General features: G+C 44.1%; 1 protein-coding gene across 4 annotated transcripts in view; it reads left to right on the top strand.

Annotated features, from left to right (window-relative positions):
- Positions 1-12,629, top strand: part of LOC148835847 (uncharacterized) — a 150,131-nt gene that overhangs the window by 77,245 nt on the left and 60,257 nt on the right. For all 4 annotated transcript variants that reach the window (XM_088913250.1, XM_088913254.1, XM_088913251.1 and 1 more), the window contains 2 exons: positions 1,267-1,356; positions 5,561-5,599. In XM_088913250.1, the coding sequence (XP_088769376.1) occupies positions 1,267-1,356; positions 5,561-5,599 (129 nt within the window). The remainder of the gene's footprint in view (positions 1-1,266; positions 1,357-5,560; positions 5,600-12,629) is intronic.

Raw genomic sequence — 12,629 nt, 5'->3', positions numbered from 1 at the left:
CCTTATCGGGAATGGATGCATGATAACATGGCGAAGGTTATTTAATGGGCACGTACGTGTGACACAGTAATTTACAGATAGAAAGAAACAGGTTTTTAAGAAGCGAAACCAATGGTATCTACAAACGAATCCCTGGTCGTATAGAATAGATTAAAAAACTTCACCTTGTAATCTTGCTCACCCTTTCCGCTATGCAAAGTACATGGGAAAAACAGGAAAAAGGGTTCCAGAGTTCAAAGGGGATTGCCTTTGTCGAATGGCACATGTGCGTGTGGAGAGCTGCCCTGTCTGGTTTTTTTTTTTGTGTGTGTGTGTCTTTTCTCAAGTTGAAAGTCGACCGCCGCCCGCGTTGTTGTAGGGCGGACAAGGACGGAGAGGGAAGGGGAAGGAAAGCCGCGCGCGCCCGTTACCTGTGAGGAGGAGCCGCGACTGCGAGAGGCAGCGCTGGCACGCTCCAGGATGAGCAGCGGCAGGCAGAATCCGAGACGCTTTCTTGCCTTCAGGGCTGAAAATAATTTCTCCTGGGATGTTTCGGCTCATGCTCTAATGCCTTCAAAAGAGCGAAGGCAAATCCGTGCTGCATGAAAGACAAGACTATAGCAGAGCTCTGGCTCATTCTCTCTCTGTGCCTGTCGGCCTGTCTGAGTAATGATGGGGTGTGATGTGGACCTTCATTTCCTGACACTAGCTCCTGAGTCGGAACGTGCCTGCTCTCTTTAATTCAAGAGTGGAGCTTGGCCGCTTTTCTCACTGAATCAAAAACCAGCCTGATTGCCTCCTAATAGAAGGGATCTGTCCCTTAAAGAATATTGCTTAATTTTCATTGTTGCAGCGTATCTGAATGGGTAGTTTTCAGCAGAATTTGTTGTGCGCATATATGCAGTAGCTTTTTTGGATAACTGGCATATTGAATATGCTTTTTTTTCCCCCGTGACATTATTTAATTCCAAACAAAATGATGCTTCAGGAAATCACAAGGAGACGCTCTGGATGAACATTTTTACACATAAAAGGATGGCTGGAAAATCAATCTGACAATCTGTGAAGACTGAAAAGGTATTTCAAGCAGAGTCAGGCTTGTGCACAGTTGCAAGAGTGCTTCAGCCACTGCCTCCACTAACGAGGATATTTCCTGTCAGTAATTTAACGATAAAAAGCACTAGGTGCAGCGTTTATGGAGCCCGTGTCATATTGTCTCATAAATGCATTCGCAGTTAATCTCCTCGTCCTTTTTATACTGATTCTTTTCTCTTTTTTTTGTTCCAGAAAGTACCATCTCGCTGCCTGGGGGGTGCCCTGCTTGATGTCGAGTCTTCCCCTTTTCGGAGGGTACTATGGCCCAGCTGGCGCTTGGTGGTAAGTATCTAATCATGGATTTTAATATCATGCTAATTCCTTTGGCCAAACGTATTTGCAGGATGCGATAAAAAGGGAGCTTCTGGCGCCAGTAACAGGGATGCATTGAGGGTGAAAGCTGCCTTCCGGTGATGGAGAGCAGATTACTCCCAGCCCGTGGCCCAGCCTGCCTCGCTGTCCGTTGGGCTTGCTTAAGCCGGAGACGCAGGCAGCGCCGTATCTGTACAGGGTGTTTACCTGCCTGTTTCTGTCACTCCTGCACAGGCCTGACAGAAGTAGCGCAGATCCTGATGAAAGTTGCCAGACCAGCTGTGAGACAATGTGGGTCCTTTGTCACCATCGCTCCCTCAGTCACCCAGACAACTGCGTTCCCACTCAGGAACGGAACGATTTGACTTTATGATTTGGAAGGGTTCTGTTTTCAAGCCAGTAAACAGAACAATAGGGGTGCGGTTCATTACAGAAATGCCTGCTGAACGAGGCCTCACAGCAGGAGAGTATGGTAAAAAAAAAGCTTTCGACAGTCTTCTCTCAGCTCTTACTGACAGTTGGCGTCTCCTCACATCTCACATGCTGTTGCCTGCTGTAATTGCGATTATCGAACATTTCTAATGCAGGGCACTTCTTTCATTTCCACATTAGACGGCCTGACCAGTGGTTACTCTGCTTATAGCAGCTAAAGGCCTTTTGGAATGCCACTGCTGCTGCACAGATTTGTGTTCTATTTAAGTTGTTTTTAAATAAATTGTGTGACTGTACCCTACTTCTTCTACGCTTTCCTTCTGCCTTTTTGTCCTCGTGCCATTTGCTGCTGTTGAGAGCCGTTGTCTTGGCTTCCTCACGAATGAAAGATGGTGTCGAGCGTTGCCCCTCTGACCCAGCTGGCCTGTTCTCGTCTAGACAACAATCAGACCTCTGGAATTCTCCTCGAACCCCAGGTGGAAAGAGAGTAAAATAATTGACGCTCACTATTTGAGTAACGGAAGCCAGAGAGAGAGATTGCGGAGATCATAAACGCAGTCATATGGAGCAGTATAACTCAGTGCAGCTGGATGGGGATGTAGCCAGCAGGAAATTACTAGTTGCTGCCAGACTGAGGTGCCCTGGTACTGCCACTGTCGTGCCATTGCCTAGAATTGATAGGGTGCCAGTTGTTCCGTTTCTCTGCTCACCACGTGCCTCTGGCAAGTCCTATGAAATATAGGCAATCAACGCTAGCTGTCCCTTTACTCGAGGCCTCAAGGACTTCCCTTGACAAACGACGGGCAGTGCTGGAACAGTACGCTTTGAAGCCGTGAACCAAATCTGTCCTGCTGCTGGGATGTACACGCCACTCCGCAGCCTACTCTGTCTAAGTCACATTGGGCTGAAATTATGGTGTCTCTGTCTCCGAGGTGCCTTTCGGAGCGGCAGCCTAAGCCGGCGCATCGTGAGGTGTGTGCGCTGAGCTGTGTCTCTGCACAGTCTCCATTCCGGTCGCAGAGCTACTTGCTGCTGCAGAGATCCTGAAGTGCTACACCCATCCCACGATATTACTACATCTTATTTTTGTGCAGTTTACCTTTATATGCTGTACTTCCCATGCTAAGAGCAACCTTATACTCTTAGGCTGTCTGTCACAATGTCATCCAGAGATTCCATTCATCAGATGATGGGGGAAGTCCAGCAGGACACTGAAATTAGGGGACATTTCACTGTCTTGTAAATTTGATCTTCAGCGTTGGGGCTTTTTCACAGCCTTAGAAAAGTGCAGGTAGTTAGATCCATGGGTGCTGCACATACTGAAGATAGAGATTTTGTTGATAGGCAAATGAAATAATTTCATTTTTACCCACATTGCCATCAACAGTACTCAGCATTGCATTTGTCACGACTGATCATATATTGTTATATGTAGAAAATGACCCTCTCCTTTCTCACATACTATTTTTGACGACTTTAGTGCTCAGCAAGCATATGAAATGATTTAGTTCATTTTTTAACAGGTAGACAAAGACTTAAACAGATGGACACGTTTTCCCTTGTGACATTTAAGTTTGCGTCTCCGTAACAGAAATAAATGCACTTCCTTGCTTGAATTGTATTAGTTCTACCATTATGCTTTTTCCTCCTTTATGATATTGGGATAGATTAGACAGGTGAGTTTCCAAATCCACGTCCATGGAGAGGGAAGCAAGCAGATGTTACATTCTCCATACTGCAGTGTGAAAGATCAGCCCTTCAGATAAAGAGGCCTAGCTCTGCCAAAGTTTCATCTGTTATTTCTACTGGTTTGTTAGAGCTGTCTGTTTGATTTAATCCTGGTACGCTGGCATCATGACACACACCTGAAGAAATTCTGGTTATTCCATGCAGGCTGTCCAGATTTCTGATTCTGTTGTTCCCCCTTACATATTGTTTAGGCCTCATAAACCCATGAAGACGTGATGTGTGGATGAAAGACAGATGTCTGGAAAACATGGCATCTCTCCGAACAGGAAACTCTTCTTTCGCAGCTATTTCTAATGAGGGTGATTGATTGCAGCTCAATCTGAGCTTCCTGTCTTCACCTTCTTTTTTTCCACGTAGGTCATCCTTCTGCAGTGCACACCTGTGGTAGCTGCTGCAGGCGAATCTGCTGGACCTCAGGCCCAAAAGAAAGGCCTTAGCTTCCACTCTCTATATTTAATCAAGTTAGAGGTTTCCTACAAACCCTTAGAAGCTGCTTCTATTTAAAACTGAAACTTGAATATCACCAACCTGTTTCCTGGGATCACGTGCTGTGAAGTTTGCCCCTGAACAACCAAACCATTTAAGTATTCACATTAACCTTAAGAAAATAAGAACAGTTAAAATTAGACCCATCTGGCCTGTTTGTTAGCTATCAGTTAATTGATCTTTATTAATTATCCATCTTTAACAACATGGCTGGGTAGTTTGTTCCATACTCCCACAACCCTTTGGGGAAAGACGTGCTTCCTGTTCCCAGTCTCTTATGTTTCCACGCCTTTTCCCACTCTGCCCTCAGCAGCACGCAGCCAGTTGGTATGGCGACCCGGTCACAGTCACAGTGCCATGGCTTGGGCTCGAACCCATGACAGCTGGATCATCCAGCTCAACCTGCGCCTTTACCATTGGAGCCCCAAAGAAGTCCCCAGAGATGAATTTTAAGTACTAAGGGAAAATAGTAGGGCAGAAAGCATTTTAGGGTTAGGGTTAGATTTAGTGCTGTAACCCACAAGACATTTTTAAACTTCTCCATTAATTGTTTGTAGATCTGAATATCGAATACCAGTGCTATATATGACTGCTTATGGCCAAATGGTTTTAGGTAGTTTTTTAATCTTCCTAAGTTCCTGGGCATACACAAAAGAAAACAATTCAGATAACAGGAAGGAAAGGCTTAGTGGAATAGATCTAGGCTCTTCAAGAGGCCTGAGCTAAACGTGAGCTACAGAGTGTACCTCAGTGGTTTTTCATTTCCATCTCTTAGTCACCACACTGTTTGGATTGTTTCGGAGGTTCTTGTGACAAGATCTCTTACAGCAGCGGGTTCCTGTTTGTCCCAGCCTTGAACATCCACAGTAGGAATGAAAACACATTTCTGGAGGAACACCACTGCCTGTGCTGCCTATACTACAGGTCATAGGCTCCTAGATCTGTCTGTACAAGTCATGACTTCCTGAGCTATTTCTTTCAGGGTGGATTGATCGCCACAGTACTAACAGGTGTGCAGTTAATACTATATTCCGAGCAGGGTTGTGGGCCTGTAGATGCGCTACAAACTTTGACCGAAGCAAATGCATTAATAAGGGAAAATCTATCGTAAGCATGGTTGTTGATTTTACATGTGGTTTATACAGCTAACTTTAAGCTTTACCAGGGGCCCTTTGGCAGACACATGTTCCTCTGGATTCTTTGACAGTTTATGTGCTGTGTGATAGTGCACAATGAGCACATAAAGTAGCTCACCTCCTTGCCTCACCACATTCACGGTGCATCAGTCATCTGTTTTTGTAAATTATGGTCGAAAAATTTTATGCTTACACCAGAAAATCTCGATGAGGCTAAGTACAGCCAGCCTGCTCACCCTCCCCTCCTCTGAGAGAAGGCATGACTCCGAGGAGCCCTACTTTTTGACAAGAGGGCCGTCACTCTGGTGTATTAATAGCTTCAGCTGTGCCCTAATTCCCAGTATAGTAAAAGAATTCTTCTTTCTTTCCAGCTGGATTACAGACGATCACGTAGCCTGGAGATTTGGCATGTAAGTACACTCGAACCCTGGGATCAAAGCCCACAGCCCGCCTTGGGGAGCAGGGCTCAGTCCTCGAGGATGGTGGCGTGCCTTGAGAAAGCATCCCGTCACTGTAAATACCTCCAGTTAGCGGGAGTGTCAGAGTGCTGCCACACAGATGAGATCAGCGCTAAGTGTGCGGAGTAAAGAATTCCTACATCTTGTTAGGTAATGGGAAAGAGGCCCCACACTGGCGATCAGATCTGAGCCCTTTGTACTGGGGCTGGACTTCCAAGACGTGGGCCATGTTGCTGAAAGATTGTATTTACGAGCTTGTTTGTGTTCATTTGAAAAGTTGTGTTTACCTATAGGTGGATAGCTTGATCACGAACATGTCTGAAAAAAAGCCAGTATGGTTTAAAAGCGTGTTCCTGTGTGCGCTAGGAGCAAGCTGTTTCAGAAAGACATGTAAAGCTCAGTTGTCCGTGTACTGCCTCAATGTTTTGGGTTGCAAAAACTAGTGTTTCGGGCCAGTTTAGCACATCTGGTACTTATTACAGTACAGTTGCATATTCACTGTGGGTTGATCTGGGTTGTTTCTGTCACTACTGATTTTAGCACTTCTTTTTTTTTTTTTTTTGGCAATAATGCCTTTCCAGGAAAGCTGTGGAGAATCTTTTAATAGAGATCCTGGTCTGTATCGAATGCTTTCGACGGACAAGTTCAGGAGACCACAATTAAACAAGTAAATTCTGCCTAAGATGCCAAGTGTTGCCAGACTTCTAGAATATACCTCTGCTTTCATCGCTCCTATTGTGTGCTTTACCAAGGGCTGAATTTTTCCCTGTATGCCCTCACAAGTAGGTGGAACCGTGGTTATGCCAAGCTGTCAAAGTTATCCATCTTTAAGAGAAGAGGAGCTATTTGTCTTACCTTATGGACATCAAGGGTCTTAATGACATAATTGCACCCGAACTTAAGCAGATTCTTCTTCAAAGCAAGTCTAGTTCCACGCATGACTGTATTTTAAGTATTTTCAGTAGGATTTGGACATTTTATTTTGGTGGAATACGTGGTTACAGCTCCTCTTTCAATCTACACTTATGTTATCTTCAAAAGACCGGGTTTGTATAAAAAGTTAATATTCTCATCTTTTTTGTATAGTGGAAAACATACTAAATGTTTTATTACTCACACTGAGAGAAACAAGTGTATTGTAACTCCAGTCCAAGTGGTTGGAACTGAGAGAGAAAACGAAATACCTTTTGGGGCCCTTGTGTTCTTCTTTTCTTCGTGCTTTTTTTCTTGTCCTGAATGTTGTGTGTTGCTCAGCATTCCACTGGGAGAACTTCACTTCTGTGGTCTGAGAAAAGGAAGATGTGTGTGAATTGACCTTAGCTTAGAATGCATTTGCCAGTATAGCAGCCTAACACTGTCTGCTGCCCACTTCTCTCTCTCTGGAGGCCTGTGTGGAAAAGGCCCAGGAAAGACATTGCTTTCGCTCTCTGAGTTTCTTCATCGTTTAGGTTTCTCAATGTGTGAAGGGCAATGTATGAAAAAAACAGAAACACTCACAGTTTTTCTCCTAAAGTTGTCACAATCGAGGAAAAGGCATTTGATAGCTAAGTGCCCATGAAAAATGATGCCTGGATTGTGGGTATGTGTGTCCGCACATTTATGTGAGAATATATACTATATATATTAAAATGTCTTTGTAAAGGGCGCAATTTGAAGTGAATCTTTTAAACACTGTATCCAAATAGTATTTAATTTGTCTGTTATGGTACTAGTCTGTTTTCACATTAATCTCACATGATGATAGTTAGAGACTCCCTTGTAAAAATAACAAAATACTTACATATTTGTTAGGCCTTAGAAACCTAGAGTCACAGAAGGTGAGTGGTGCTTTCAGAGGTCTCTGCTGTATCCATGAATAAGGGCACATACATTTAGCAGCGACTAACAAAAGCAGTTGCCTTGGGACAATAAAGGCTCTAGTCTCTGATGGAAAGCCCCTTGCCCTTCTTCGATATTCAGCTTGTTGATGTGTGGCATGGCAGGCGTAAGCTCTATCCAGGAGCGGTACATCAGTCCCCGGTGACAGCAGAACCTCTCCTACACGCAGTCCCTGTTGTAGAAGGCTGTGGGAGTGGCTTTTGTTTCATATTGCTTCTTAACACTGTCAGTGTCGTTTGATCTGCCTGGTGGTGTTGCTCCGATCCACTGTGCTGTGGGAAGCAGGAACAAGACTAAGCCTAGAAGCAGCCGTATTATTTCAATAGGACCACTGTGCTATGCACCATCACGAGAGGTGTTGCAATGTCAGATGCTGACGTCGGGACTGTATAAAAGCCACGTGGAATTTATTTTACGGTTAAAAACAACCATCTTAAAATTAGCTGCATTGCCTGTTGAAATCACATATTATTGAATCTTCGTTTTGGTCACAGTTGATCCAGAAAAATAAAGCCAATTAGCAGGTTTAATCAAATTCTCTTTTGTCTGTGTAAAACTTTCATTTACGTCAACCGGGTCTTTGAAATTAATATGCCCTCGCTCGTGTCTTCTGGACACGAATTAGTAGTTGAAGGAATAAGGCAAAAAATCAAGCCTTACAGCTTGTGAAACGGGGGCAAAATTCATTCTTCAGCTGGGAGCGCGTAAAAAATTCCGCTGAGTTTAATTGAATCCAGCACTTCATTTTTCACGCTGCGGCCTTTCACGAGGAGCACAGCTCATCCCTTCTCTGTGCCAGTCTGGGAAGGCTAGCGGACGATGAGAGAGCTTGGAGTGCAGCACAGCCTCAGCTGAGGGCTGCCAAGGGCTGCCAAAGGCGGGTGATCTGTGTGTTAACCTGACTGTGGGGGAGCGCTGTGGGGAGGGACGCAGACAGATGAGAGGCTTTGGAACAGCTTTCCCCCCCCCCCCTGCCAGAGCAGCGTTCCCTGCCACATCAAAAGCCGCGGAATGTATTAGTGCCGGGCTCTGCGCTTGCCTGATTCCCACAGCCCCCTCCCTTGTAAGCTCTGTCACACTCTGCTGCTCACAGTCCCATTGATCAGTCTGCCTCTGCCATTGCCAGGGTGTGATTGCATTGTGCTGGGCAAGTTTGCACCGCTACAGTAGGTGTGTTCGCCTCCCAGAGAAAAAAAAAGGGGCCGTTGATCTCCATTAACCAAATTGCGCTTGACCAAGATTGCAGGGGGAAAAGTTTTCAGCCCCGTGCTATACACATTGGTGCAGCTACCTTTGTTGAGGAACAATAGAGTCTAATCCTGCGCTTTATTGCTTTGGAAGCCTTGCAGCTGTGCCCCTGGGTTTGAGCAAATATTAAAATCTGTCTGCCAAGTTGGCATTGTCTTTGTGGGCACCGACTGGAGCTGCTAGTTCCAAAGGAGTAGGCGTCATTTTCACTGTTAGTCTGGAGGCCTGGTGCAGATAAGCTGACAAGCGCATAATGAAGCAGTTGTTCTTTCTTAAGATAAATGCAGCCCGAATGTTTTTCAAAATGGAAAAGGAGAAAAGAAAAAAAAAATAATATTCACTCCAAAGGGATGGATTTTCTGTGCAGTTAATAAGCAAATTCAAGTTTTACTTTTTTTTTCACTATGCGGTTTCACACAGAGGAAATAAGGTGAAGATCTCCCTTCTTTTTCTTTATTTTTTCGTTAGTTTCATTTTTAAGGACATCGATGACTGTTTTATTTGTTCTGATTCTTTCAGCCCTTTTTGTTGTCCCCTCCTTTAAAATGAATGTCTCCTTTGCATAATCAGTTCTTTACCTTAAATAGACAGGATACATTCACTTGCTGTACATATCAGGCTTGTGAAGCCAGACCTAGTGTACCTGTGGGTCCTGTAGCAAGATTCTTTCAGCCTTATATTCACATTCAGTATGAATTTGTAACAATACTACATTGTAAATCTTTACCACTAAGTGACCCTTAACAGCTGAAGTATGATATTTGCTCACCACTTACGATAAACATATTCGAGGAGACGACACAGAGTAGATATATGATATGAAATTTTGGATTGGAACTTGTAGTGGTGTGCTTTTGTTTGATGCTGTTTTCTGAGTCTATTGGTACATTAGAAGAACGGTGTCTTTTTCGACATCCTGGAATCCTCCGTCTCTATCTGCCTTCATTCCCCTGTCATTTGCAGGTGTAGTTCAGCAACATTTTTCTTCTTGGCATTCAATATGATTTCATTACCACTGGTGCACTAAATGTCTTGCAGCCTGATCAATGAGTTTTAGTAGCCTGCAGTCCTTTGGTCATAGATTCTTTTTAAACAGCACTAGCTGTGTGCAGCTTCTGTTCCATGCAAGCTTGTTTGAGAGCTTAGTATAGATTCAATTTGGACAGTTTAGAAAAAAATTCCTTCTGTCTTATCGCTCTTTATAGTGAGTACCTCCATCTCCAGTCTGTCTTGATGAGCAATGGAGAACATCTGAGCTCCATTCATTTAGAACTAATGTATTTCTCAGTTTTTAAACTCCTAATGCACTGGCTCCATTGCATATGTAATTGCTTCATCCTAATGAAGCGTGATTCAATCGTCCTTCGCCCTGATGTTCAATATAAGTTATCGAGCTTGAGTAGTTTTCAGTTGTTTTCCCCCCAAAATTTTAACATTCCCTCAATGTAGGCAAGTGCAAACGCTTAAAAATGAAAAATGTATTTTATCCTTGTGCTTTATAAAACAAGACAAAGTTAGGAGTCCACCCATGAAGTGGTTAAAAATATAAGTTTTAACTAGAGGTGTACGTCTTGGTGACTTCTCATTTTATTTTAGTTGCTCAACTGATATTTTGGATACAGTTTAAAAACATTACAAGCCAACAGTTAGCATGGTTCTGAACAAAAAGATGCAGTTGGTATATCCCTAAATTTTTGCCAGATTGCAGAAAAGGACGTTAAGGTATTGGTGCCTGGGACTGCAGGACACAGTTCTGCCGCCTGCCACTGAAAGTAATATTGTGCAGCGGCCTGGTGTTTCTGCTCCTTTTATTTGACAGGGTATTATTGACTGGAAAAATCATCAGTAAAAGCTTAGCTGTAGCTGTTTGCCACCGGAATGAGATGCTATCTTAGTGCTAAAGAGCTCGGCCTTTTTATAAACAGAACACTGGTCCTTCATGCTTTAGGAGCTACCTTGCTCAAGCTCCGCAGCCTGTTTCCATAGCGCTTAAAGGATACAGGAGTGTGCTCTCCAATGATGGAGATTAGGTAAGGGATTAAGGTTTGACGTGATCTGTGAATCTTCATTAAGTCTAATTACATCAATAGAGAATGAGGATTAGGAGGCAGACAGCGTGAGGGAAACTCTTGCGTGCGGCATTAGATTGGGAGATACAGCTCCGTTCGCCGGGTGTAGCAGCAGACGGTTGGAAATGAACTCAGCCCTCTGTAATTTTGAGAATGTATGCAGTATATTCCAGGCTCCACTGCTCTTATTTGGTTCTGGACAGCCTAACAAACCACACCAGTCAGTTTGCCTTTTGTAAGAGAGACAGGAATGTGGGTTTCAAAAATGAAATGTGTGGATGAAGTAAAAATGAAAAGGAGCAGATTGGCCAGAGACTGAAATGATGCTTTTAAGCAGTTTAACTGTTTTCCCTCGCCATTATTTTGCGCGCTGCTTGCAGCAGCTTTTTATATCAGCCTTGTGCTCTGAAAGACCCTGCACAGACGACACATGTTGTTACTGTTACTAGCTTCCAGCGGGGTGCTGCATCCTTTTTCTGCCTGATTGACAGCCAGCCGATAGGCGCTGCATCAAACAGACGCTGAATACGAAACTGAGTTTGCAAAGACTGAAAGATCGGAAGGGGCTCAGCCTGTTGCATTTTAGAAAAGAACGTGTCCTACCTACAGCTGCTGTAATCCTGTTTCTTTGTAAGCACTTGCCTGCAGCAACCTGCACAATCAAGCTCCTGTTTAACAGGATTTAGACTGATCAGGGGTGTTAAAAGAGTTCCCTGACAAGGTGTATGTCTTTGTTGGATCTGAAACCTATAGAGATTTTTCACTCCCTTGATTACTAGCAGTTGTTTTTTTTTTTGGCCGTGTTCAGAGCTCTTTACCACACGAATCCACGTCCCCGGTTCTTCTTCGACTAACCGAAGCCTGTGGTCAAGTGTCGCATGGAGTATGATATTATACATAAACCGTATACATTTCTGCCACTAGAAATTTAATTTTTGAAAGATTGTTGCCTGGATGGGGAGCCCAGGGGACACATACCAGACACTCCATGGCTTCTCTTTAAAAATGAGCAGTTCCTGCACTCATACCTCAGGTGTTAGAGCAGCATGTCTCAGTTTTCATGTTGATTTATTGTAGTGAAATATGCATATTTAGTCTGAGGCAACTTTGCTTCCAACCAGAAATGTTTGTAGCAATATAATTGGGAAATATATCGAATTAAAGTTGCAAGAAGAGGAAATCAAGGGCTGTTTATGTTTTTTCCTGTCTAGCCAGTTGCTCTTTGGACCTGCAGACTGGAGCCCTGACCCTCAGCAGTGTTAGACTGCCTGAGCAGCGTGACATTCTTCAGCTCCAGCTGAAACTCTGCCACCTGTACATCTGGTGTTTCAGCTAGAGGCAAACGAAGCGTGGCTGCAGACTGAAATATTTACACAGGGCAGTGCTTCTGAGCAGGATCGACTGCAGGGGTGTCCAGTCCTGGTCCTGGAGGGCTGGTCTGTCTGCAGGTTTTCTAGGGCTCTTGAAGGCAGCAGCACCTGAAGAGTTCAAGCAGTTCAAGTAGGCAGCTGCGTCAGCATGCGTAGGCTGCAAAGGAACAAGTAAAGGTTTATTCCATGCTGAAAAGAGAAGAAAAGAAACACAGTGTTTCGGCTGTGGGGCCTTCTCCAGGTGTGAAGAAGGCTCCACAGCTGAAACATTGTGTTTCTTTTCTTCTCTTTTTAGCTTGTTAAAAGCTGTGCTGGACTGAAAACCAGCAGACACACTGGCCGTCCGGGACCAGGATCGGACACCCCTGTGGTGCGCATTTTAAACACCACAGAATTCCACATTTTTAAAATGTTATT

The sequence above is a fragment of the Atractosteus spatula genome, chromosome 4 (genome assembly GCF_055471065.1).
Source record: "Atractosteus spatula isolate fAtrSpa1 chromosome 4, fAtrSpa1.hap1, whole genome shotgun sequence".
Lineage (NCBI taxonomy): Eukaryota > Metazoa > Chordata > Actinopteri > Semionotiformes > Lepisosteidae > Atractosteus > Atractosteus spatula.
This window is presented reverse-complemented; position numbering and strand designations above follow the sequence as displayed.